Here is a 24,486-nt window from a genome sequence, read left to right on the forward strand (position 1 = left end):
CACAGCTGATAAGTAGTGGGGTTGGAATTTTAACCTACAAATTTAGGTCCAGGGTCCATGTTTTTAGCCACACAGCTATATGGCATATACAGAAATAATTCTGAGATGGCTAGAGCCAAAAACTGGCTGAAACCTTTACAAGAAAAACCTAGTGACTAAAAGTCTGACCTTCTGCCTATCTTCTTATATTCTTCTTAGGCTCATGGCCATAGGTGATAATCAACATCTCCTGAGCAATAATGTCCCACAGAGACCATAACAACAGTGAGGAGTGTGGGCTGTAAGGCAAGACAGACAGAGCAAAGCTCAAACTCCCACTCCACCAAATCCTGGCTGGGGACACCTGGCATGTTATTTCATACAGCAGCCACAAAGCAGGATGGCTACAGGGGCCACAGTTTTCCCCTGCTGACCACCTCTGTGCCATACCCCATACCTGCTTCTTGTAAGAAGTGTCCCCTATCCCCATGCCTAGAATGTACGTTTGTATGACCCCTCCTTCTTAGTCAGGGTAACTGGTTTCAGCCAGGCCCCTGACCTAAACTGCAGCAGCCACAGCATCTCACTGCTAGGCAAGGGATGGGCACAGGCTCCAGGATAGGCCAGAGTCACCACCTGGTACTCTTCTAACTGGAGCTGGGAGTAAAGAAGCTTTCCTTTTCAGTCAGTCACAAGGCTGTGAGGACTGAAGCCTGGAGCTGGCAGGGACCTGGGTACCAGCACATTTGAGAGAATGGAGCCAGCATATAGAGAGGCCCCCAGACACTACAAAGAGAGAGGCGTAACAGTACTAGACTCCCTGGTTCTAGTCTGTCCCTTCCCCACTCCAAACACACCAGCTACTTAACCACCTGGTGGGGAGAAAAAAAATGACTTAGGCTTCTGTCACTTCCAACTAGGTGAGTCTAACTTTACCTCTCCGAAACTCACTTTCCTTATCTGCAAAATAGGGAAAATAAAACAATCCTTCCCGCCCAGGCAGTTTTTGTTGTTGTTGTTGTTGTTTGTTTGTTTGTTTTTTTGAGATGGAGTCTCACTCTGTTGCCCAGGCTGGATGGAGTGCAGTGGTATGATCTCAGCTCACTGCACCCTCTGCCTCCTGGATTCAAGTGATTCTCCTGCCTCAGTCTCCCAAGTAACCGGGACTACAGGCACCTGCCACCACACCTAGCTAATTTTTGTATTTTTAGTAGAGACAGGGTTTTGCCACATTGGCCAGGCTGGTCTCAAACTCCTGACCTCAAGTGATCCACCCACCTTGGCCTCGCAAAGTGCTGGGATTACAAGCATGAGCCACCGTGCCCAGCCCCCAGACAGTTCTGATAGGGAAATGCAATCTGCACTTTCAGTACTTTAGCAGAGTGTCCTATGAATAGGAAGACTCCACAGCTGTTGGCCAACAGGTAACAACACCTACAATAGCATTCACCTGCCAAGAGACTGCTACCAAAGATTCTGGAGTTCTTCCTGACTTCGCTGCGTCAAATCTGATGTGACAGCTCGTACTGCCAGTTGTAACTTCCAACTTTATCTAAAATCCAACCACATCTCAATCTTCACAGCCACCACCTTGATCCAAGCCAGGACCTGGACTGCTCAGCCTCCTAACAAGGTCTCCCTGCTTCTGGCCTGGCTTTGACAGTCTATTCTCCACACAGCAGTCTGAGCAATTCCAGCAAAATGTAGGTCAAAGAGAGGAGGGCACTACACTGGCATCTCCTCTCACCCAGGGCACAAGTCAGTGCTGCTCTTGACCTGGCCAGCCTCCCTGGGGCCCCTCCTACATCCCCACCCACCCTCACCTGTGCTTTTCCTCATACAGCCACCAGGCTCTGCCTCAGGGCTTCTGCCCTTGCTTCTCCTATCCAGAACATTCCTTTCCTGAATTTCTTCAAGCCTCACTCCCTCCTTTACATCTCTGTCCAAAGGTCACCCTTTGGACATCTTTCTTACAGAAAGGTCACACTTTCTGTAAGACATTCCCTGAATGTCATTTGAAATTATAGGCCCCTTGTAATAAAAGCGCTGGGAAAATCCAGCACTTTGGGAGGCCAAGGCAGGTGGATCACTTGAGCTGAGGAGTTTGAGACCAGCCTGGGCAACATGGTGAAACCCTGTCTCTACTAAAAATACAAAAAATTATCCAGGCATGGTGGTGCATGCCTGTAGTCCCAGCTACTCAGAGTCTGAGGTAGGAGAATCACCTGAACCCAGGAAGTCAAGGTTGCAATGAGCAGTAATGGCAGCACTGCACTCCAGCCTGGGTAACAAGAGTGAGACCGTGTCTCAAAAAAAAAAAAAGAAAAAAGAAAAAAAAAATTACGCGCCCCCTTCTAACCCAGCTCTTTCTCCATAGTGCTTACTGCCATCTGACCTGCTCCATTTTCCTACTTGTTTGTCTGTCTCTCTGGAATGTAAGAACAAGGATTTTCACTATTTTGTTTACTACTGTTCCCGCACAAAGCAGTCACACAACAAATATCTGTTGAATGAATGAATGAATATGTCCTCAAACCCTTTCTCTGGAAGTTGGGGGCAAACATGAAGCAGAAAAAATATGTGGAAATCTTAATATGAAATTTTTTGCACTTACTTGGCACAGCGTACCCAGTGTGTATGTCGATACAAGGAATACAGGAAGCGCTGGCGATACATGCTCCATACTTTTATGGATTTGTCTTCAGAAGCTGTAGCTAGAAACTGGCCATCAGCTGAAAAGTCTACACTTCGAACTGGAGCTGTATGAGCTTTAAATTCTGAGAATTTTCCTCTCCTGGAAATAAACAGTTTAATATTTATAACTCATTTGATTTAATTATAGTTAATACTTAATCACAATACAGACTTTGAAACATATAAAATAGTTTAAATAAAATGGTTTAACTCTTGTAAAACCTAACAAAAGTATGAAAGGGCTATGTTGTACTGTACTCTTCGTCAACACTGAAATTTCCATGAAATTTCAGGTGTTGAGAACTAAAGGGTAGAAAAGAAGAGAATAGAAAAACAAAAGATGGAGAAAATAATGTGAGGCATTTGAGAAGTAGAAAACCTTAAAATGGGAGCAGGCTAGATAGTGTTGGAGTTACAAGGTGATATGTGATAAACGCTACTTTGTGTCAGTGTTCCCAAGTTGCCAAGGCATTTTCACCTTACATTGTATCTAGGACTCAGCAATTTTCCCATTTAGAAAATCATATTGATACTCAAGATACCCTATGGGGAAAATTGTCATAAATGCTTGAAAAACATCAGGCAACAGAATTTAGTTGGCCACAATATATGTGTCTCAGATGTTCAAATGTTCACACTGATCTCCCATACACCTGCACCTCATCCTGTATTTTGCTACCTTGGCTGGTCAGCGTGACATCCGCCTGTGTCCAAGCCAGAAGCCTGGAAGTCACACTCAACTCCTCCTGCTTCCTCTCCCACATCCAGTAAGTTAGCAAACCATATCATCCTCACTTCCTAAATATCTTCTGAATCCTCCTCTTCTATGTCGGCTCTGCTTGCCTTAAGGTAAATATATCCTCAACATCCTTCACCTAGGTTACTGCAAAAGCCTCTTAACTGGTCTCTCTGCTCTAATCTTTTGTCCCCTGCCAGTCACCTACATATTGTGCTTATTACCTTGCTAAGAGCGTAACTCCAAGCATGTAAATCCCAGCGTAAATGTGTCACTGGCTCTTCTCCAAAAGAAAGCACAATGCCCAAGTGCTTTGGTGAGGTATCCTGCCACTCACATTGAACTCTGTACTCGGAACAGTCACAGCCCTTCAAACACACCCCTGCCTTTGCACTTACTGCTTTCTCAGGCTGGACTATTTTCCCCATCCCCAGACCCCCTTGGCCAAGCCAGACAGGCTTAATGGCTCCCTATTTGCTACAACGATTTTGCTTACTACATTATACAGTGACTTTCTAAAGAACGATTTGTCTCCTCTTAAGCAGCACATTTTTGAAGCACAGGAATGATGATTTATTCATCTCTATAAGACTAGCATCTAGCAATATGTCAAGCACATAAAAAGAACTCAATACACGTTGAATTCCACTTGGAACAGTCAATAAAGGCTTGTAGATCCAACCTGGCTTACCCTTCCAGTGGTCTGTAGGGAGGAAAGGTAACTTTATAATAAATTTCCATCACCTGACATATGATATTACTCAGGAAAAACTGAAATACATATTAAACAAAAATTAGGAGGGAGCATCCAGGGACTAGCTCAGTGAAGTTTCAAGGGTAAATTTCATGAGTGGAAATCAGGAGTATAGTTTGGCCTGAATTCAAGTACAATGCCTAGCGAAAACAAAGAAAAGAAAAGGCATCTGCAATGACCAGGAAGCTAAGAGACAGACCATCAGTATCATCAAAATCTGCCCTGATTTTTAGTTCTGCACTCTGCACTCCAGCAGGCTGTTCTGTTTGCCTCCTTTCTAAAAGGCTGTCCTCTCAGCCGTAGGCTAAACCAAGCACTGGATCCAGTCTCAACAGGAAACACAGAAGAAACCAAGATAGGAGTGCCTTATGTTTATTGTGCTGGTGCCTAACTGGTTTCTAGTTCCTCATCTTAACTTAATATAGGCTCTCTCCTTCCTACATATTTACTTGCCCTTTCAGCTAAATTCTCTTGACTGCCCACTGTGACCAACTCTGAGCCAGACTTGCTTTCAGGCTTGCTCCTACCTATTCTTTTCTTATTTATTTATTTTTTTGAGACGTGTTATCTTTCTGTCACAGATGCTAGAATACAGTGGTGCAATCGCTACTCACTGCAGCTCAAACTCCTGCGCTCAAGAGCTCCTCCCTCCTCAGCCTCCTGAGGAGCTAGGACTATAGGTGTGCATCACCATGCCCAGCTAATTTTATTTATTTATTTAATTTTTTATAGAGACAGGGTCTCGCTATGTTGCCCATGCTGGTCTTGAACTCTTGGCCTCAAGTGATCCTCCTGCCTCAGCCTCCCAAAGTGCTGGAATTACAGGTGCGAGTCATGCCCCCAGCCTCTCCCTATTCTTTCTTAGCCTTCTGGTCACCAGCTGTGGTGTCTATCTGCAAATATGGCTGCCAATACTCATCTCATCCCTGTACATGCATGTCTCTCCGCTTCACAAAAGGTGAAGTCTGTTTATTTCCCCTCCCTTTGAGGGGAGGTGTTGTGACTTTTGAGGGGAGGTGTTGTGAGAGGAGGTGTTGTGACTCATCTCATCCCTGTACACGCATGTCTCTCTGCTTCAAAGGAGGTGGAGTCTGTTTATTTCTCCTCCCTTTGGGCTGGTGTTGTGACTTTACTCTGAGGAACAGAACGTGGCAGAAGTGACACTGCAAGTTTTGGGCCTAGTTCTTAATTCGTCTAGCAGCTTCTGCTTTGATTCTCCTGGAACCCAGCTGTCATGCTGTGAGAAAACTACAGGTTATCCTGCTGGAGAGACGGCACATGGAGAACCAAGACGCCATTGCCACAACCCGCACCAAGGCCCCAGGCATACGAATGAGGAACAGAGCCCATCTTTCCTCTGCATGTGTAATCTCAGCCTGCACCATATAAGCAAAAGAACTGTGAAGCTGCATGAGTAATCTCAGCCTGCACCATATAAGCAAAACAACCATCCAGACAACCCACAAAATGTGACAAATCATTGTTTCTGTAGTAAGTACTAAGGTTTTGTGACTGTCATACAGCAATAGATAACTGACACATCATCTTCCTTCCCGTTGCCACGATCCACCATTATTGCTCTGTCCCTACTACGACATGATTTAGAAAGAGAAACTAGGGACACCTACACAAGCCTAATCATTGTATTTAGATGAGTTATGACAAATTAATGACTCAGTGAGCTTTTAGCTCATCTACCCTTATACAATTTGTTCACTGAGATTTCCTTGAATTAGTAAAGGGAGACTAAAGTTATGCTGTGCAGAAGATAGTAAAAAAGCTAGTTCTAAATTCCCAAAGTTAAGGGTTTTGGAACATGCTTCTCCTCTTGGACCCCAAACTAGTTCCTTCTCCCTTAAAATTCCCTGCTACATTGCCATCCATTATAACATGTCACTTCTCTTCAATAGTTTTCACTACCATTGGAATATATTCAGATTTCTCAGCATAGAGTTCCCCTTGGGTGGTGGCAGAAAAAAAGCACCCACTGGCATGGGAATGCCCATGAGCTTTCCTTCATTTGGGAGTGCCTGGGCCTGAATAGTCACAGACTACAAGTCAAATCCTGCCACAACAGGGTCAAGGAAATACTCAAATTCTTATCTTCTAAAGCAGTGGTCCCCAGTCTTTTTGGCACCAGAGACCAGTTCCATGGAAGACCATTTTTCCATGGGACCAGGGAGTCAGGGGGAAGGATGGATGATTTTGGGATGATTCAAATGCATTACATTCATTGTGTACTTTATTCGTATTATTATTATTATTATTATTGAGAAGGAGTTTTGTTCTTTTCCGCCCAGGATGGAGTGCAATGGCATGATCTCGGCTCACTGCAACCTCCGCCTCCCAGGTTCAAGCAATTCTCTTGCCTCAGCCTCCCGAGTAGCTGGGATTACAGGTGCGTGACACCACGCCTGGCTAACTTTGTATTTTTAGTAGAGACAGGGTTTCACCATGTTGGCCAGGCTGGTTTCAAATTCCTGACCTCAGGTGATCTGCCTGCCTTGGCCTCCCAAAGTGCTGTGATTACAGGCGTGAGCCACTGTGCCCAGCCCTATTTCTATTATTATTACATACTCACTATAATGTAGAATCAATGGAAGCCCTGAGCTTGTTTTTCTGCAACTAGATGGTCCCATCTGGGTTGAGGGGAGACAGTGACAGATCATCAGGCATGAGATTCTCATATGGAGCGTGCAACCTAGATCCCTCGCATGCACAGTTCACAATAGGGTTTGTGCTCCTATGAGAATCTAATGCCGCCGCTGATCCGACAAGAGGCAGAGCTCTGGCCTGGTTCCTAACAGGCCATGGACTGGTACTGGTCAGTGACCCAGGGGTTGGGGATCTCTGCTCTGAAGTATTTATGGGGGGAAATGATATGTAGGATTTTTTCTAAAAATACTCCAGGGGAAAAAGTGAGGGGAGGTGTAGATGAAACAAGATGGGCAGAATCCTGACAACTGTTGAAGCTGATTGATGGGAATATGAGGCAGGGGAGTGATGCTATTCATTCTATTTTCATGTATGTTTGAAAATTTACATACTTTAAAGCTTAAAAACATTTTTAAAAATCATGGCTCAATAGTTACTTAAAATAGATGGGCTATTAGGGTTTGAAAAGTCTCGTTACAGAGATTTGTTATAACACATATGACCTTACACAAATTCAATGATTTATACTTTTGTCAGAAATTTTCTTTAACAAGAAAATTCTGGACCCCGATAATGAGTGATACAAATCAAATCAAAGGCACAGGGTTTTCAATAGGGATCCAAGGGCCCTTGAAGGATCCATGAACGGGCGTTAGGAAGTTAATAAACTGAATTTTTGGTTATACATACTGATGTGTATCATTCTGGGGAGACAGTCTAAAGCTTACCTCAGATCTACAAAGGGATGGATAGCTACCACTACTCCCTCAAAAAAACTTAGACATATTAAGCATATTTCCATGGTAGGAAATAGTTTTCAAAAAGAAGACATAATTTTGAGGAAAAAAATTGTATGAATTAGTTTGACTTTACCACAAGGGCAGCATGCCTTTTATGTGACTGAGAATAACAGTGCAGGCAGCAGTGCATGAGCAGCAGCCAGGGTCAGCTTTCTTTCACATTTCCAAATCCAAAGGATATCAAGTGTTTCTTTGTTTCTCTTACTTATCAGGAATCCAGAGTCTCACGGTTCTGTCTCGTGAGGCAGACGCCAATAAGTTTCCATGTGGAGAAAACTGCACGCTGGTTACAACATCCTTGTGACCCACATATCTGTAAGCTCTAGCATGTGGCTTGAAATTCCATAGCATGAGAAAGGTATCCCAAGAAGCAGTAGCTATCAAGAAATAGAAGAACAAAACCACTGTTTGTTAAAATGCAAACATAGGTGTGTCTCATTACAATGAGCAGCATATCTAATAACAAGGCATCCAGGTAATAGAGCGGCTGGAGGTTGTAAGGCTGCCCAGGTAATAGCCAAATTACTTTTTAAAGGTACTCAAAACTACATCACTAATATGCAAGCTTGGCTGTGTCCTATGTAAGCACACAGCAGGATGACTGGCCCCCGTATTCAATTAGCGCTCAATAACTTTATTTACTAGAAGGCCGCAGCACAGTGTAACAGAGGGTACACGGGACTAAGAGTCAGTTTTGTTTCTAACTCTGGGTAATGGAAAGCTAGTTAACCTCTGTGTCATGATGTCATGAGGACTGAATGTTTTTCCTGAGAGGGATGGATGAGATAATTTTTCAAACTGTTTATGTGGAAATAATTTCACACTTACAGAAAAGTTACAAGAATAGTACTAATAACACTAATATGCCTTTTACCCAAATCTACTTGTTAATGTTTTGCTTCATTTGGTTTGTAATTTGCTCTGTACTTGTTTCTCCTTGCGCATGAACACACGTAAACCCACACACACAAACACATACGTATTTCTTTGTTCCTGAACCATTTAGGAGTAAGTTATGCAACTCACAGCATCTTTATTCCTAAATACTTCAGTGTGTTTTTCCTAAGATTTAAGATAGTCTCTTAACACACCCATAGCACAGTTAGCAGCTTCATGAAGCTGATTATTAAAGATGCAATATTTTAATATAGCAACTATATTGTATCAACTGATCCAGTAATACTTTTATAGCTGGATAAGATGATTTTATTAGTCTCTTTCTGCTCTATAATTTAATGGCATTTGATGATTAATAAAAGAATTAAAAGAATCGTGTGTGTCAGACAATAGTTTAAGGATTTACAAAAAGGAAAAATGCAATCAATGGTGGAAATAACTGACTTGACAAAGAATGAACAAATAAACAAATGAAAGGTAGATCTAACTCTTGCCTAAAAAACAAATTTTATTATATGCACGTAGCCCTAGAATGGCTCCAATAATAGGAAGTAGGTCAATGAGAATCACTAAATCTGGATTGTAGAGTGCTTAGAAAAAAATGTAATGTTATAAATTTGAACACAATTAGTATCACTGTTAGAGAAACATAGGGCCTGGCTATATAAAGTCACTGAAACCTATGTTCTTTTGCCAACATACAAAGTTCATTTGGGCTCAGCCCATGCATTATTTCCATGTAAAACAGTTAAAAGTGAGTTCAGCTACAATACTGCTTAGCACCCCCTTTTTAAAAAAATACAAAAAGTTAATATTCCACCAGAGCTTATCCAAATTACTAAAGATTTATAGCAGAGTCAGAATTACCCAAGGCTAATGCAGACAAAGCAAGGAAACTGATGAGTTATCATATGTAATAAACTCAGGACACTATTTGAGTTCTGTGTATCATGCTGCAAACGAGATACACAAAAGCAAATAAGATACAATCCCTTCTCTCAAAGAACCACATAGTAGGGAAGACAGTATTAATAATACACAGATACAGAAAACTTTTATATATTATTTACTCATCAATGTTAGGTGGGGTGATTGGGTGGTCCACTCTGAGGAAAGGACATTTGAGCAGAGAGGTGAGTGAAATAGGGAGCGATCCTGGCTGAGACATGGATAAAGAGTGCTCTGAGCACAGGAATCCCTGTGCAAAAGCACCTGGAAGAATGAGGAATGACAAGGAGGTCAGCGTTTCCATAGTAGACAGGAGAGAAGAGACCGGTGGGAGGGAAGCTGAAAAGGGGGCAGATGGAGGAGGAGAAGCCATGGTGGGAGGTGTGTCTTCTTCTTCTAAAGTGCAATGTTTCATTATCCTAAGCGAATTAATGCAGGAACTTTTGAAAACCAAATACCGTATGTTCTCATTTACAAGTGAGAGCTGAACAGTAGGTACAATAGACATAAAGATGGCAACAATAGCCACTGGGGACTACTAGAAGAGGGAGGAAAGGAGCGGGGAAAGGTTTGAAAAACTATTGAGAACAATGCTCACTACCTGGGTGATGGAATCAATTGTACCCCAAATCTCAGCATCGTGGAGTAAACCCATGTAACAAACCTGCACATGTACTCCCTGAATCTAAAATAAAAGCTGAAATTATTGAAAGAAAAAAAAAAACCTGCGATGGGAAACTACTCTAGATTTTGAGCAGGGGCAATCTCATGATCTGGTTTAAGAACACTGCCACTTTGACAATAAGGAAAGGATTTTTTTTAAATTGTGTTCTCAAAGGAGGGCACTAAATTATGGAAAGAAATAAAAAATAAAACAATTGTGGTGGGTCAACTGGATATTCATAAGGAAGAAAATTAATCTTGAATCCTACACTTTATACCACATACAAAAGTTAATTCCACGTAGAAAACAGATCTAAATGTGTTACGTAAAACAATAAGCTTTTAGAAGAGAACACAGAATATCTTCATGACCTTGGGGTAGGCAAACACTGCTTTAAAAAGACATTAACGTGTTTGTTGAGGGCGGAGCCAATGGCCGGGAAGTGTTGTTGGCGCACGCCTTCCGGATCGCAGCTCTCGCGGTGGCCATCGCCTTCATCTTAAGGGTGTTGCTTGGCCGCCGCCTGGTAGTCCGGCGATTCATTTCTTGCTCGGCCTCCTGGAGCTGTGGTCTGTGTGGGCTTCCACCTCAGACACCTGCGCTGGCTCAGCGGGGCCGGAACATGGCTGCGTCGGGTCTGGATCATCTCAAAAATGGCTACAGAAGAAGATTTTGTCGACCTTCCAGGGCACGTGACATTAACACAGAGCAAGGCCAGAATGTTCTGGAAATCTTACAAGACTGTTTTGAAGAAAAAAGTCTTGCCAATGATTTTAGCACAAATTCTACAAAATCAGTGCTTAATTCAACACGCAAAATAAAAGACACTTGTATTCAGTCACCAAGCAAAGAGTGCCAGAAATCACATCCAAAGTCAGTTCCACTTTCTTCAAGGAAGAAAGAAGCCTCTCTGCAGTTTGTTATAGAACCAAGTGAAGCCACCAACAGATCAGTTCAGGCCCATGAAGTTCGTCAGAAAATTCTGGCAACTGATGTTAGTTCCAAAAATACACCTGACTCGAAAAAAATGTCAAGTAGAAACATAAATGATCATCACAGTGAAGCTGATGAAGAATTTTACTTATCTGTTGGCTCACCTTATGTTCTTTTGGATGCAAAAACATCTGTATCGCAAAATGTTATTCCATCTAGTGCCCAAAACAGAGAGACTTACACTTTTGAAAATTCAGTAAATATGCTGCCTTCAAGTACAGAGGTTTCACTTAAAACCAAAAAAAGGTTAAACTTTGAAGATAAAGTTATTTTAAAGAAAATAGAAATAGATAATAAAGTATCAGATAAAGAGGATAAAACATCAGAAGGACAAGAAAGAAAACCATCAGGATCATCTCAGAATAGAATACGACATTCAGAATATGAAATTTAATGACAAGCTAAAAAAAGTTTTTCAACATTGTTTTTAGAAACAGTAAAACGAAAAAGTGAATCCAGTCCCATTGTTAGGCATGGAGGAATTGCTCCACCTCATTCGTGTCCTCCCGATGATATGAAGTTGATAGAGGATGAATTTATAATTGATGAGTCAGATCAAAGTTTTGCCAGTAGATCTTGGGATTACTATACCAAGAAAGGCGGGGCCTCTGAAACAACGCACCATATCCCCGGCTGAGAGCACTGCACTCCTTCAAGATAGAAAGTCAAGAGCAAAGCATCATAATATATTAGCTAAGACTTTGGCAAATGACAAACATTCCCATAAACCTCACCTAGTAGAGACATCTCAGCCCTCTGATAAAACAGTACTGGATACAAGTTATGCTTTGACAGGTGAAACAGAAAATGACTGTAGATCTACAAAATATGAAATGTATTCCAAGAATGCAGAAAAATCATCTAGAAGCAAAAGGACTATAAAACAAAAACAGAGAAGAAAATTTATGGCTAAACCAGCTGAAGAACAGCTCGATGTGGGACAGACTAAAGATGAAAACATACATATGTCACATATTACCCAAGACAAATTTCAAAGAAATTCAGACAGAAATATGGAAGAGCGTGAAGAGATGGGAAATGATTGTGCTTCCAAAAAACAGATGCCACCTGTGGGAAGCAAGAAAAGTAGCACTAGAAAAGATAAGGAAGAATCTAAAAAGAAGCGCTTTTCTAGTGAGTCCAAGAACAAACTTGTGTCTGAAGAAGTGACTTCAACTGTCACGAGAAGTCGAAGAATTTCCAGGCATCCGTCTAATTGGTGGGTGGTAAAATCAGAGGAGAGTCCTGTTTATAGCAATTCTTCAATAAGAAATGAATTACCACTGCATCCCAACAGTAGGCAAAAATCTGCTAAGAAAACAAATCAGTCATCTAAGAATATTGGGAAAAAAACTATTCCACTTAAAAGGCAGAAGACAGCAACTAAAGACAGCCAAAGGGTACAGAAGTTTTTAAATGCTAAAGGTTCTGGAGGTATCATTGGTCATGATGAAATTTCCAGTTGTTTGCTGAGTGAGCCATTGGAAAGTGATGAGGCAGACTTGGCTAAGAGGAAAAATCTGGATTGTTCTAGATCTACAGGAAGCTCAAAGAATGAAGATAATATTATGACTGCACAGAATGTTCCCCTAAAGCCTCAGACCAGTGGATATATATGTAATACACCAACAGAGTCAAACTTGGATTCTGGAGAGCATAAGACTTCAGTTTTAGAGGAAAGTGGACCTTCCAGGCTCAATAATAATTATTTAATGTCTGGAAAGAATAATAATGATGTGGATGATGAGGAAGTTCCTGGAAGTTCAGATGACTCAAAACGATCTAAAGTGATACCAAAGAACAGAATCCATCACAAACTAGTATTGCCCTCCAACACACCAAATGTTCGCAGGACCAAGAGAACACGTTTGAAACCTTTGGAGTACTGGCGAGGACAGCAAATAGATTATCAAGGAAGGCCATCAGGAAGATTTGTGATTAGTGGAATACTATCTCCAGGCAAAATATCGTCTAAAAGGAAGGCAAGAGAAAATATTGGAAAAGTCGACAAAAAAATCTAATAAGAAAAGGATCTGTCTTGATAACGATGAAAGAAAGACTAGCTTAATGGTAAATCTAGGTATACCTCTTGGAGATCCTTTGCAGCCAGCAATGGTAAAGGACCCAGAAACAAGAGAGATTATTCTCATGGATCTTGTAAGGCCACAAGATACATATCAATTTTTTGTTAAGCATGGTGAGTTGAAGGTATATAACACATTGGATACACCCTTTTTTTCTACTGGGAAATTGGTATTAAGACCACAAGAAGAAAAGGGAAAGCAGCATGTTGGCCAGGATATATTGTTTTTTTATGTTAACTTTGGTGACCTTTTGTGTACTTTACACGAAATACCTTATATAATAAGTACTGGGGATTCGTTCTATGTTCCTTCAGGTAACTATTATAACATCAAAAATCTCCTGAATGAGGAAAGTGTTCTTCTTTTTACTCAGATAAAAAGATGAAAGATCAACCAACCTTAAATATATGTGTGTATATATGTATATGTGAAAAAGTTTGTATAGTTGGGACATTTGTCTTTGTAATTACTTGTGATGTTTTAAAATAAAAAATTTATTCATTTTTGTGAAAAAAAGACATCTATCCCTATCCCTATCCCTATCCCTATCCCTATCCCTATCCCTATCCCTCTCTCCCCACGGTCTCCCTCTCCCTCTCTTTCCACAGTCTCCCTCTGATGCCCAGCCGAAGCTGGACTGTACTGCTGCCATCTCGGCTCACTGCAACCTTGCTGCCTGATTCTCCTGCCTCAGCCTGCCGAGTGCCTGCGATTGCAGGCGCGCGCCGCCACGCCTGACTGGTTTTCGTATTTTTTTGGTGGAGACGGGGTTTCGCTGTGTTGGCCGGGCTGGTCTCCAGCTCCTAACCGCGAGTGATCTGCCAGCCTCGGCCTCCCGAGGTGCCGGGATTGCAGACGGAGTCTCGTTCACTCAGTGCTCAATGTTGCCCAGGCTGGAATGCAGTGGCATGATCTCAGCTAGCTACAACCTCCACCTCCCAGCCTCCTGCCTTGGCCTCCCAAAGTGCCGAGATTGCAGCCTCTGCCCGGCTGCCACCCCGTCTGGGAAGTGAGGAGCGTCTCTGCCTGGCTGCCCATCGTCTGGGATGTGAGGAGCCCCTCTGCCTGGCTGCCCAGTCTGGGAAGTGAGGAGCGCCTCTTCCCGGCTGCCATCCCGTCTAGGAAGTGAGGAGCGTCTCTGCCCGGCCGCCCATCGTCTGAGATGTGGGGAGTGCCTCTGCCCCGCCACCCCATCTGGGATGTGAGGAGAGCCTCTGCCCTGCTGCGACCCCGTCTGGGAGGTGAGGAGCGTCTCTGCCCGGCTGCCCCATCTGAGAAGTGAGGAGCCCCTCCACCCGGCAGCCGCCCCATCTGAGAAGTGAGGAGCCCCTCCGCCCGGCAGCCGCCCTGTCTGAGAAGTGAGGAGCCCCTCCGCCCAGCAGCCGCCCCGTCTGAGAAGTAAGGAGTCCCTCCACCCCACAGCCACCCCATCTGGGAAGTGAGGAGCGTCTCCGCCCGGCAGCCACCCCGTCCGGGAGGGAGGTGGGGGGCAGCCCCCGCCCGGCCAGCAGCCCCGTCCGGGAGGGAGGTGGGGGGCAGCCCCCGCCCGGCCAGCAGCCCCGTCCGGGAGGGAGGTGGGGGGCAGCCCCCGCCCGGATAGTCGCCCCGTCCGGGAGGGAGGTGGGGGCCAGCCCCCACCCGGCCAGCCGCCCCATCCGGGAGGGAGGTGGGGGGCGCCTCCACCCGGCCGCCGCCCCATCCAGGAGGTGGAGGGCACCTCTGCCGAGCCGCCCCTTCTGGGAAGTGAGGAGCCCCTCTGCCCGGCCACCACCCCATCTGGGAGGTGTACCCAACAGCTCATTGAGAACGGGCCATGATGACGATGGCGGTTTTGTGGAATAGAAAAGGGGGAAATGTGGGGAAAAGATAGAGAAATCAGATTGTTGCTGTGTCTGTGTAGAAAGTAGACATAGGAGACTCCATTTTCTTCTGTACTAAGAAAGATTCTTCTGCTTTGGAATGCTGTTGATCTATGACCTTGCCCCCAACCCTGTACTCTCTGAAACATGTGCTGTGTCCACTCAGGGTTAAATGGATTAAGGGCGGTGCAAGATGTGCTTTGTTAAACAGATGCTTGAAGGCAGCATGCTCGTTAAGAGTCATCACCACTCCCTAACCTCAACTACCCAGGGACACAAACACTGCGGAAGGCCGCAGGGTCCTCTGCCTACGAAAACCAGAGACCTTTGTTCACTTGTTTATCTGCTGACCTTCCCTCCACTATTGTCCTATGACCCTGCCAAATCCCCCTCTGCGAGAAACACCCAAGAATGATCAATAAAAAAGAAAAAAAGAAAGAAAAAAGACATTAACGTTAATAAGTATAGAGGAAAAGAATGATAATTTGTACTGTGCAAAAATTAAGAAGTTTTGTTCACTGAGAGATACCACTAACCAAGTAGAAAAGCAAGCCACCAAGTGGCAAAGAAGATATTTACAACACATATATCCAACACATAACAAAGTGTGCATATACAGAATCTATAAAGAATGCTACGAATCAGCCAGGTACAGTGGCTCATGCCTGTAATCCCAGCAATTTGAGATGCCAAGGTGAGAGGACCACTTGAGGCCAGGAGTTTGAGACCAACCTGGGCAACATAATGAGACTCCATCTCTACAAAAAAAATAAAATTTAAAAAGAATGCTACAAATCAATAAGAAAAAGGCTACTACTCAACAACAACAACAAAAATAGGCAAAGGACTTAAACAGGCACTTTGCAAAAGAAGATACCCATATGGTCAATAAACATATGAAAATGTGCTCAATTCCATTAGTCATCACGAAAACGTAAATTAAAACCACAATGAGATATCCATGCACACTCATCAGAATGATTACAATGAAAAAGATAAATAACACCAAATCTTGGTGAGGATGTAGAACAACTGGAATGTTCATATACTACTAGTTGTTATAACCACTTTGAAAATCTATTTTGAAATATCTATTGAAGCTGAATATATACTTAGTATTTGATTCAGCAATTCCACTCCTAGGAATATACCCACAGAAATTCTTATGTATGGTTAGCGAAAGACATGTGCAATGTTTGTGGCAATACTATTCACAATAGATCAAAGCTAGAAGCCCAACTATCCAAGTAAAATGAATACATAAATAGTGATATATTCATGTTGCATACCTACTGTGTTAAATTTTACTTATATGAAGTTTAAGAAGAAGCAAAATTAACCTATGAAGTTAGAAGCAAACATAGTGATTATGTGGATGGCAGGGAGGGAGTATAATGGCTAGAAGGGAACACAAGAGGGGACTTCCGGAGATGCTGGTAATGTTATGCTTCTCACTCTGGGTTTTGGTTAAATAAGCAGGTCACATTCTAAATATTCATCAAGCTTTACAGTTATATGATTTGTGCAATTTTTGGAACATATCAATGCTTCAATAAAACATTTAGGAAAAAGCAGAAAACATCACTCTAGCTGTTGTGTGGAGAAGCTACAAGGGGCAAGGAACAGATCTATTAGGAGGCTACTGCAATCACGCAGTCAGGAGAAAGCAGTGGTCTGGACTAGGCTGCGGGCCTTGGAAGGAGGAGAAAGAGTCAAAATCAAGATATACTGTAGGGTCTGTGAGGCTTGCTAATGACTAGATGTGAGGGAGAGAAAAAGAGAAGATGCTAGAATTTTGGCCTGGGCACTGAAGTGAGTTTTAGTGCCATTTAATGAGATGAGAAAGACCAGAAAAGGAGATCTGAAGTGATACAGGTTGGGGTGGACATAGTAAATTTGAGATGCCAATTAGACATACAAGTGAAAATGTCAAGTAGGAAGATGGATATACCCCCCCTGGAGCCCAGGGAGAGGTTCTGACTGTACAGTGTGGTGGTTAAAAGAACACCCTGTGAAATTAGACTCACTGTGTTCAAATCCATGCTGTCACTTACTGCTGTGTGCCCTTGGGCAAGTTATTCCACCTCTCTGTGCCCAGGACATTTCATTTGCAAAATGAGGTGTTAAAAGTATTAAAGGAAATAGTACTTGCAATTTATGCCTGCCACATGAAAAATACTCAAATGTAGCTATTATTGCTAAAGTTTTCTCTGTTAGTAGTAACTTAGAGAAAGTACTAAAGACTGTAAACTGGATGGGATCACTGAGGAAATCAGTACAGATAAAGAAGAGGTTGAGGACACTTAACGTTCAGATAAGGAAGAGCAAAGGAAGGAGCCACAAACGAAGTGGGAGAGGACAAGGACATTGTGGTGTCCAGGAAGAGAAGGAGCATTCCAAGAGGGGGTGACAAGTGTGTCAAATGAGGTTTAGTAAAATCAGGCCTGATCAGGACCTGCTACATAATTTGCAGGGCCTAGTGCAAAACGTAAATGTGAAGCTCTTATAGGAAAATAATTAAGAATTTCATAGCATTAAACTAAGCATGGGGCCCTGTGCAACTGTACAGGAGGTATGCCCATAAAGCTGGCCCTGGGCCCAAGAGAGAGGAGGTTCCAGCTGGGTTTCCTGGGTGGAGTAGGGGCTCAGAAAGCTGTGAAACTCACTCATTTCCTGCATCAGGACTTACTTTGGTCCTGGATAAATAATATTGAAGATATATACTTAAAATATTCCTAACATCAGAATTTGTCCATGTGTTTTCTTCCTCAAGAAAGTGGGATCAAAGCCAGAAAGGCATGGAGTCAGAAGAAAATAGGAGGGAGTTAATATATATTATATAACATATTATGACCCCCAAGGCAGCAGATCACTTCAGCCCAGAAGTCTGAGACCAGCTGGGCAACGTCTCGAAACCCCGTCTCTACAAAAAATAACAAAAAAATTAGCTGGGCATGGTGACCTGCACCTGTATTCCCAGCTACTCTGTGGGGGTGGGGAAGGCTGAGGTGGGAGATAGAGGCTGTACTGAGCCACGATTGCGCCACTGCACTCCAGCCTGCTCCAGACAGAGCAAGGCCCTGTCTCAAAAAAAAAAAAAACAAAAAAAAAACTATGAAAACCAACATTGAATTTCCCTCTTTACTTCCTTAACCTTCTTTCTTAGGAAAGAACTGTCCTACCAAACCCTAATACCATGATAATAAAATGTATTTGGTTATTGATGTCAGTGTTGTACTGTGTCAACTTGGAATTTGCTTTCATACATTTCCATTAAACCACACCCTATATAAACATTACCACATAATTTAAAATGTCAAAGCTTGTACCATTCATCTTCAATGGGTCTATTTCGAGATAAAATGTCAAAAGGGAGGAAATTAAGGGAGAACATTAACTAGTAATCTACCAGTTTAAAAAAACTATTTATGTTCTATAACAATAATCCATTGTTTCAAGAAATCCCTGTTGGCAGAAGAAAGAACAAAGCCCATGCTTACCTAGGTCAGTGCTTTGTCTCTGGAGGTGACAACAAAGAACAACAAATGGAAAACATGTTTGCTCTTTGTCTGTCACACAATGTCCAAATGGCCACCCGTCTTTGTGTCACCTTAAGTACCAATAACTTCCTTGAGTCAACTCAAGCTTTCTCACTCATTGATTTGACCAAAATCAGCTGCAGTTACTTAAGAGGCTCTGTCTGGAACACTATTTTCTGAAAAGAAATGTTACTGTCTCCAGTTTTTTGTTTCTTACAAATTATCTTACATATCTTTTCAATTGGTAATATGTGTACCTGAAACAGAATTCAATATTACAGAATTCCAACATTACAAAACAGCATTTAATGAAATCTCCTTCTAGTCCTTGGCAACCTGGTTCTCCTTCCCAGAAGCAACCAGCATTACTAATTTCTTGGGAATCCTTTGTGCTTATACAAATGTGTGTGTCTATTCTCATATGCTTTTTATACAAATGGTAGTATATTATACTTGCTATTCTGCATTTTGCCTCTCTATCTTGCTTCCTCAGTCTACTTAGCATGATATATGTTGGAGACAATGTTTTGTTAATACCTAGAGCTGCCTCATTCCCTTTTCCCTCTTATTTTTGGTAAATTTTTATTTTGATAATTTTAAGCTTACAGAAAAATTACAGAAGAGTTCTTAGGTTGCTCTTTGTCTTTATTGACCTTGATGTTCTTGAAGACTATAGGCTTGTTATTTTGGTAGCATGTTTGTTAATTTTATTAGATTGAAGATATAATTTTGACAAGAATATCACAAAAGTTAAGTTGTACCCTTAGCAGTGCATCATATTAGGGTGCACATGATGTCTCTTTGTCCTAATAGTGTTGATGTTTACTTTGATTGCTTGGTTTAGGTGATCCTACCTCTACCATGTAAAGTTACTATTTTTCCCTTTGGAATTAATTAGTAACTTGTAGCATAATATGGTTTGGCTGTGTCCCCACCGAAAATCTCATCTTGAATTGTAATCTGAATTATAATCCATGTGTTGGGGGAGGGACCTTGTGGGAGGTGATTAGATCATGGGGGCTGTTCTCATGATAGTGAGTGATTTCTCACAAGATCTGATGGTTTTATAAGGAGCTTCCCCACCTTTGCTCTGCACTTGTCTCTCCTGCTGCCATGTGAAGAAGGATGTGTTCGTTTCCCCTTAGGCTATGATCCTAAATTTCCTGAGGCCTACCCAGCCATGTGAAACTATGTGTCAATTAAACCTTTTTCCTTTATAAATTACCCAGTCTTAGGCGGTTCTTTATAGAAGTGTGTGAACAGACTAATAGATGGAGAGACAAGACTATATAAATATCGTCTTCCTCACCAAACTGTCACACACTAATTTTAGCATCCTTTCATAATTTTCTAACCCATCATTCTATGATTTACTACTTAATTGATGTTTAATTAGTAAGTTAATGAATATTTTAAAAATGTATTTACTGTTGTAAGGAAGAACCATCCATTTTCCTCCATTTATCTGTTTACTCATTTACTTATTTTTATCAGTGTGAATGCATAGATTATTTAATTCAACAGGTTATAATCCATAACTGTCATTTATTTTGACTCTCAAATTGTTCCAGATTTGGCAAATGAAAGCCCCTTTAAAAGCTGGCCTCTGTGTCCTTTTGATATATTTCCATTCTTCAAATACTCCCTTATTTTCTAGAATTACAAGATGTTCTAAGATGTACTTCTCCTGCTCCAGCCCTGAAATGGGCCTTTTTTTTCCCCTCCAAAAGCTCTGATTTCTTTTAATGGATAATGGTATTTAGAAACCAATATCTGGGCACAATGTTTGCTTATTGCTACTGGTGTGTCAGTGAACAGAGCTAAGGAGTAAGACAGAAATCTCAACGGGCAGAACTAAGAAATTAGCTATAAATAGAAAGCTATTATCTACCTATATATAGGTATGTCAATTGATATAGGTATTAAAAACCATGAGTTCTAATCTAACACCACAGAATACATTCTTGCCCTCCTTTTTTCCATTATCTGTGACTCTCTTTTCCCACAATAAGAAACCTGGCTCCCATGCTCAATATATCTTTGCTCAATCCTAAAATACAAACAGTAGTTTCAGAATCATGGAACCACACCACTGCAAAAACAATCCCACTAACTAGAGTTCAGGATTCAGTTTTGGTTTTTTTGCGACAGAGTCTCACTCTGTTGCCCAGGCTGGAGTGCCGTGGGGCGATTTTGGCTCACTGCAACCTCTGCCTCCCGGGTTCAAGTGATTCTTGTGCCTCAACCTCCCAAGTAGCTGGGATTACAAGCGTGCGCCACCACACTCAGTTAATTTTTTTTGTATTTTTAGTAGAGACAGGGTTTCAGCTTATTGTCCAGGCTGGTCTCGAACTCCTGGCCTCAAGTGATCTGCCTGCCTTGGCCCCCCAAAATGCTGGGTTTGCAAGTGTGAGTCACCACGCCCAGACTGTTTCGTTTTTTTAACTGGGAGGCAATTAAATTATAGGTGGCTCCTTTTTGTTCTTGTACACTTCCTTTTGTTCTTTGGTAGCATGGGTCTACTTGAGCTTGGAAATTAGTCCTAGGGCATGGCCCTTTCTTTCAGGTGTGGTCCTGATTCCTAAAGACCTGGCCTTTCTGGTGTCTCAACTCAATGTCTGAAGTGCTCAGAGAGATTTCCTCTTTGTTGGAGCTACAGACCTAGACATCCAGCCCTGCATGGTCATTAGTATCATTCAGCTCTCAGTCTAGCAGTGAGAGATCCCTGGTAGTCTCACAGTTTCCCACTCTGCACATCCTGAGCTCAGCCAGGCTGTTACTCTGAGGCTGCTCTACCTCTCTGCTGTACAGCAGGAAAAGTGCTCCCAGGAAGAAAGCCAAGGAGATCATCACCTTGCATGTTTTCTTTCTTGCAAAGATCATAGTTTTCACACTCTCTGTAGGTCAATGCCTGAAAATAGCTAACTCACATATATTTTGTCCAGTTTTACAATTATTAGGTTGTGCAAAATTGCAGTTTTTGCTATTGATATTTTCAGCAACAAATTAGTTTCGTCACTGGAGGAAGAAACATGTTTTTATTCTTTTTTTTTTTTTTTGATATGGAGTCTCATTCTGTCGCCCAGGCTAGAATACAGTGGCACAATCTCAGCTCACTGCAGCCTCTGCCTCCTGGGTTCAAGCAATTCTCCTGCCTCAGCCTCCCAAGCAGCTGGGACTACAGGTGCCCACCACACTGGCTAATTTTTTTTGTATTTAGTACAGACAGGGTTTCACCATGTTGGCCAGGCTGGTCTCACACTCCTGGCCTCAGGTGATCTGCCTACTTCGGCCCCCCAAAGTGCTGGGATACAGGCGTGAGCCACCATGCCTGGCCAAACAGTACATATTTTAGATAACTTTGTACATTTGAAATACATTCCCTCTCAGGCCTTTTCATTCCATATTCAAAATAATCCTGACTGGCCAGGTGCAGTGGCTCACGCCTGTAAGCCCAACACTTTGGGAGGCTGAGGCGGGTAGATCACCTGAGGTCAGGAGTTCGAGACCAGCCTGGACAACATGGTGAAATCCCATCTCTACTAAAAATGCAAAAAAGTTAGCCAGGCACTGTGTTGCACACCTGTAATCCCAGCTACTTGGGAGGCTGAGGCAGGGGAATCGCTTGACTCCGGGAGGCAGAAGTTGCAACGAGCTGAGATGGTGCCACTGCACTCCAGCCTGGGCAACAAAGTGAGACTCTGTCTCAAAAAAAAAAAAAAAAAAAAAAATTCCTGATAATTCAGATTACCTTCATATAGAAATCCTTGGATTTTTCACTTATTTCAGAAGTCCTTCTCTGTATTTTCTACCTCCATTATGTCCTACTATAAAGTCCATTACTGAAAATAAACTCAGCTTTCTAGTTTTACCTGGTGCCATGACTTTGTACTTCATGCTGCATTTCCAGGTTCATGCTTGCCTTTGGGTCACAAAAGAAACACCAGACTGCTTTATTTGGGGGAAAAATAGGGAAATCTAAAGAAATCTGTGAGAATGAGTTATTTCTAAATATTTTTAAGAAAAGAAAAATAAAAGGCAATCCCCAGACATACATCTATAAACGTAGATGGGGCCTGGCATAATGGCTCACTGTAATCTCAGCACTTTGGAAGGCCAAGGCAGGTGAATCACTCGAGTCCAGGAATTTGAGACCAGTTTGGCCAATATGGTGAAACCCTGTCTCTACTAAAAATACAAAAATGAGCCAGGCGTGGTGGCGTGCACCTATAGTACTAGCTACTTGGGAGGCTGAGGCACGAGAATCACTAGAATCCAGGAGATTGGGGCTGTAGTGAGCTGAGATCGCAACACTGCCTTCCAGCGTGGGTGACAGAGTAAGACTGTCTCAAAACAACAATAAACCTAGATGGAAGTGAGGGAGAGGGTTGTACAATAAAAAGACAATATTCCAATCTTGACTAGACAAACTTTCATACTGTAATACGGTCAGAAGTAGTTTGTACTATGCAAGCACTGCATAATAATACAATTAACTGACAGCACTAACTTAAAATCCCTTTGCCTTGAATGAGGAAATAACTAAGCATATTTGCTTTCTAGCTGATACTAAGTAATTAGCTTGCTAGTATAAGCTGGGTCTAAAGGAGCTGTGGGTGCTTTAAAAAGTAATCTTTAGTAATGACAAGCTGAAGAAATTGAATTTAATTTATTCAAATTTCACATGTCTTTGAGGACTGGCAATAACAACAACAGAAACCTTTACTGAATTGGTACCATGGGCCTAGTATTTTTCAATACTGCATAAGTATCAAGCCCAGGCACGGTGGCTCATGCCTGTAATCCCAGTGCTTCGAGAGGCCAAGGCAGAAGGACTACGATAGGCTAGGAGTTCAAGACCAGCCTCAGCAATATAGCGAGGCTCTCTACAAACAATTTAAAAAATTACCTGGGTTTCGTGGTGCATGCCTGTAGTCCCAGCTACTCCAGAGGACGAGGGAGGCGGGCGGCTGGAGCTTGACCAGGAGGTCAAGGCTGCAGTGTGCTGTAACTGCATCACTGTACTCCAGACTAGGCGCCTTTATAAGTATTATTTTATTTAATCCTAACAACAAGGCAGATAAATATCATTATCTCTATTTTACAGAAGAGGAAACGAGGCTTAGTGAGGTTAGGTAACTGGTCAAGGTAATACAGATGAAAAGTGAAAAGAGCTCAATTTTTAACCCAGTTTTATAAGATTCCAAAGCCTAGGCTTTTAACCAATAAACCAGTGCTTCTCAAAGCAAAGGGAATTTATGAATTATCTTCATTACAGTTACTGGGATCCTTGTAAAAAAGACGTTATTTCTAGTAAATTATACATTATTTGGGGTGAGACCTGGGAATATAAATTTTTGACAAGTTTCTCACTGAATTCTGATGCACATTGAAATTTGAGAAACACTGCACTCTGTTACTACCTCTCAGTGTATACACTAAATTAGTTTAGCTTTTGTAATTTTTCAGCTTTTATAAATTTAGTAATTTTTTAAGCTATAATAGGAGAAGCTCCACAAAGTACCACATAGGCTGCCATCAAGAATTTGGAAAAAAAAAAAAAAAAAGAATTCTTGGCAAACTTTTATTATGATTTCACTGCAGGGAAAGTAACTAAAAAGTTCAAATTTCAGTCTGCTTCTATTCAGTCAAAAAAGGAAAGATTAACTTGTTCTTTACCATCATTTGTTGTACAAGCACACCACATGTTACAGGATTGAATCAATGACAGGATAACCTTGAAGGAAATAGAGGGGGAAGTAACAACTTCAATGTTAAAATTATGTAATTTTCAACAGAAACTTCTAAAGTACAGCTCAGATTCTGCAAACCCTGTGAAAATACTTTAACAGGCTTTTACTGTTTGTTTAAACTTTAATGTGGC

General features: G+C 42.0%; 2 protein-coding genes across 15 annotated transcripts in view; one reads left to right on the forward strand and one right to left on the reverse strand.

The window, feature by feature from the left end:
* The window catches only part of POC1B (POC1 centriolar protein B), a 125,016-nt gene that overhangs the window by 87,842 nt on the left and 12,688 nt on the right, over positions 1–24,486 (reverse strand). For 10 of the 14 annotated variants that reach the window (XR_004665770.3, XR_010108854.1, XR_004665769.3 and 7 more), the window contains exons 3-4: positions 7,824–7,995; positions 2,594–2,773 (exon numbers count right to left, since the gene is read on the reverse strand). Coding sequence is in view for 9 of the 14 variants with exons in the window: in XM_063593187.1 (XP_063449257.1) it covers positions 2,594–2,773; positions 7,824–7,995 (352 nt within the window). In the remaining 5 variants the exon portion in view is untranslated. The remainder of the gene's footprint in view (positions 1–2,593; positions 2,774–7,823; positions 7,996–24,486) is intronic. The other 4 variants (XR_010108855.1, XM_063593185.1, XM_008977064.6 and 1 more) reach the window with 1 other exon arrangement.
* Positions 9,513–13,633, forward strand: LOC100974591 (centromere protein C-like). Its single transcript, XM_034936311.3, is given in 3 exon segments — positions 9,513–11,700; positions 11,702–13,129; positions 13,131–13,633. Coding segments are annotated over 3 exon segments (2,838 nt in total). The 5' UTR covers positions 9,513–10,749; the 3' UTR covers positions 13,590–13,633.

Source organism: Pan paniscus, chromosome 10 (assembly GCF_029289425.2).
Source record: "Pan paniscus chromosome 10, NHGRI_mPanPan1-v2.0_pri, whole genome shotgun sequence".
Classification (NCBI taxonomy): domain Eukaryota; kingdom Metazoa; phylum Chordata; class Mammalia; order Primates; family Hominidae; genus Pan; species Pan paniscus.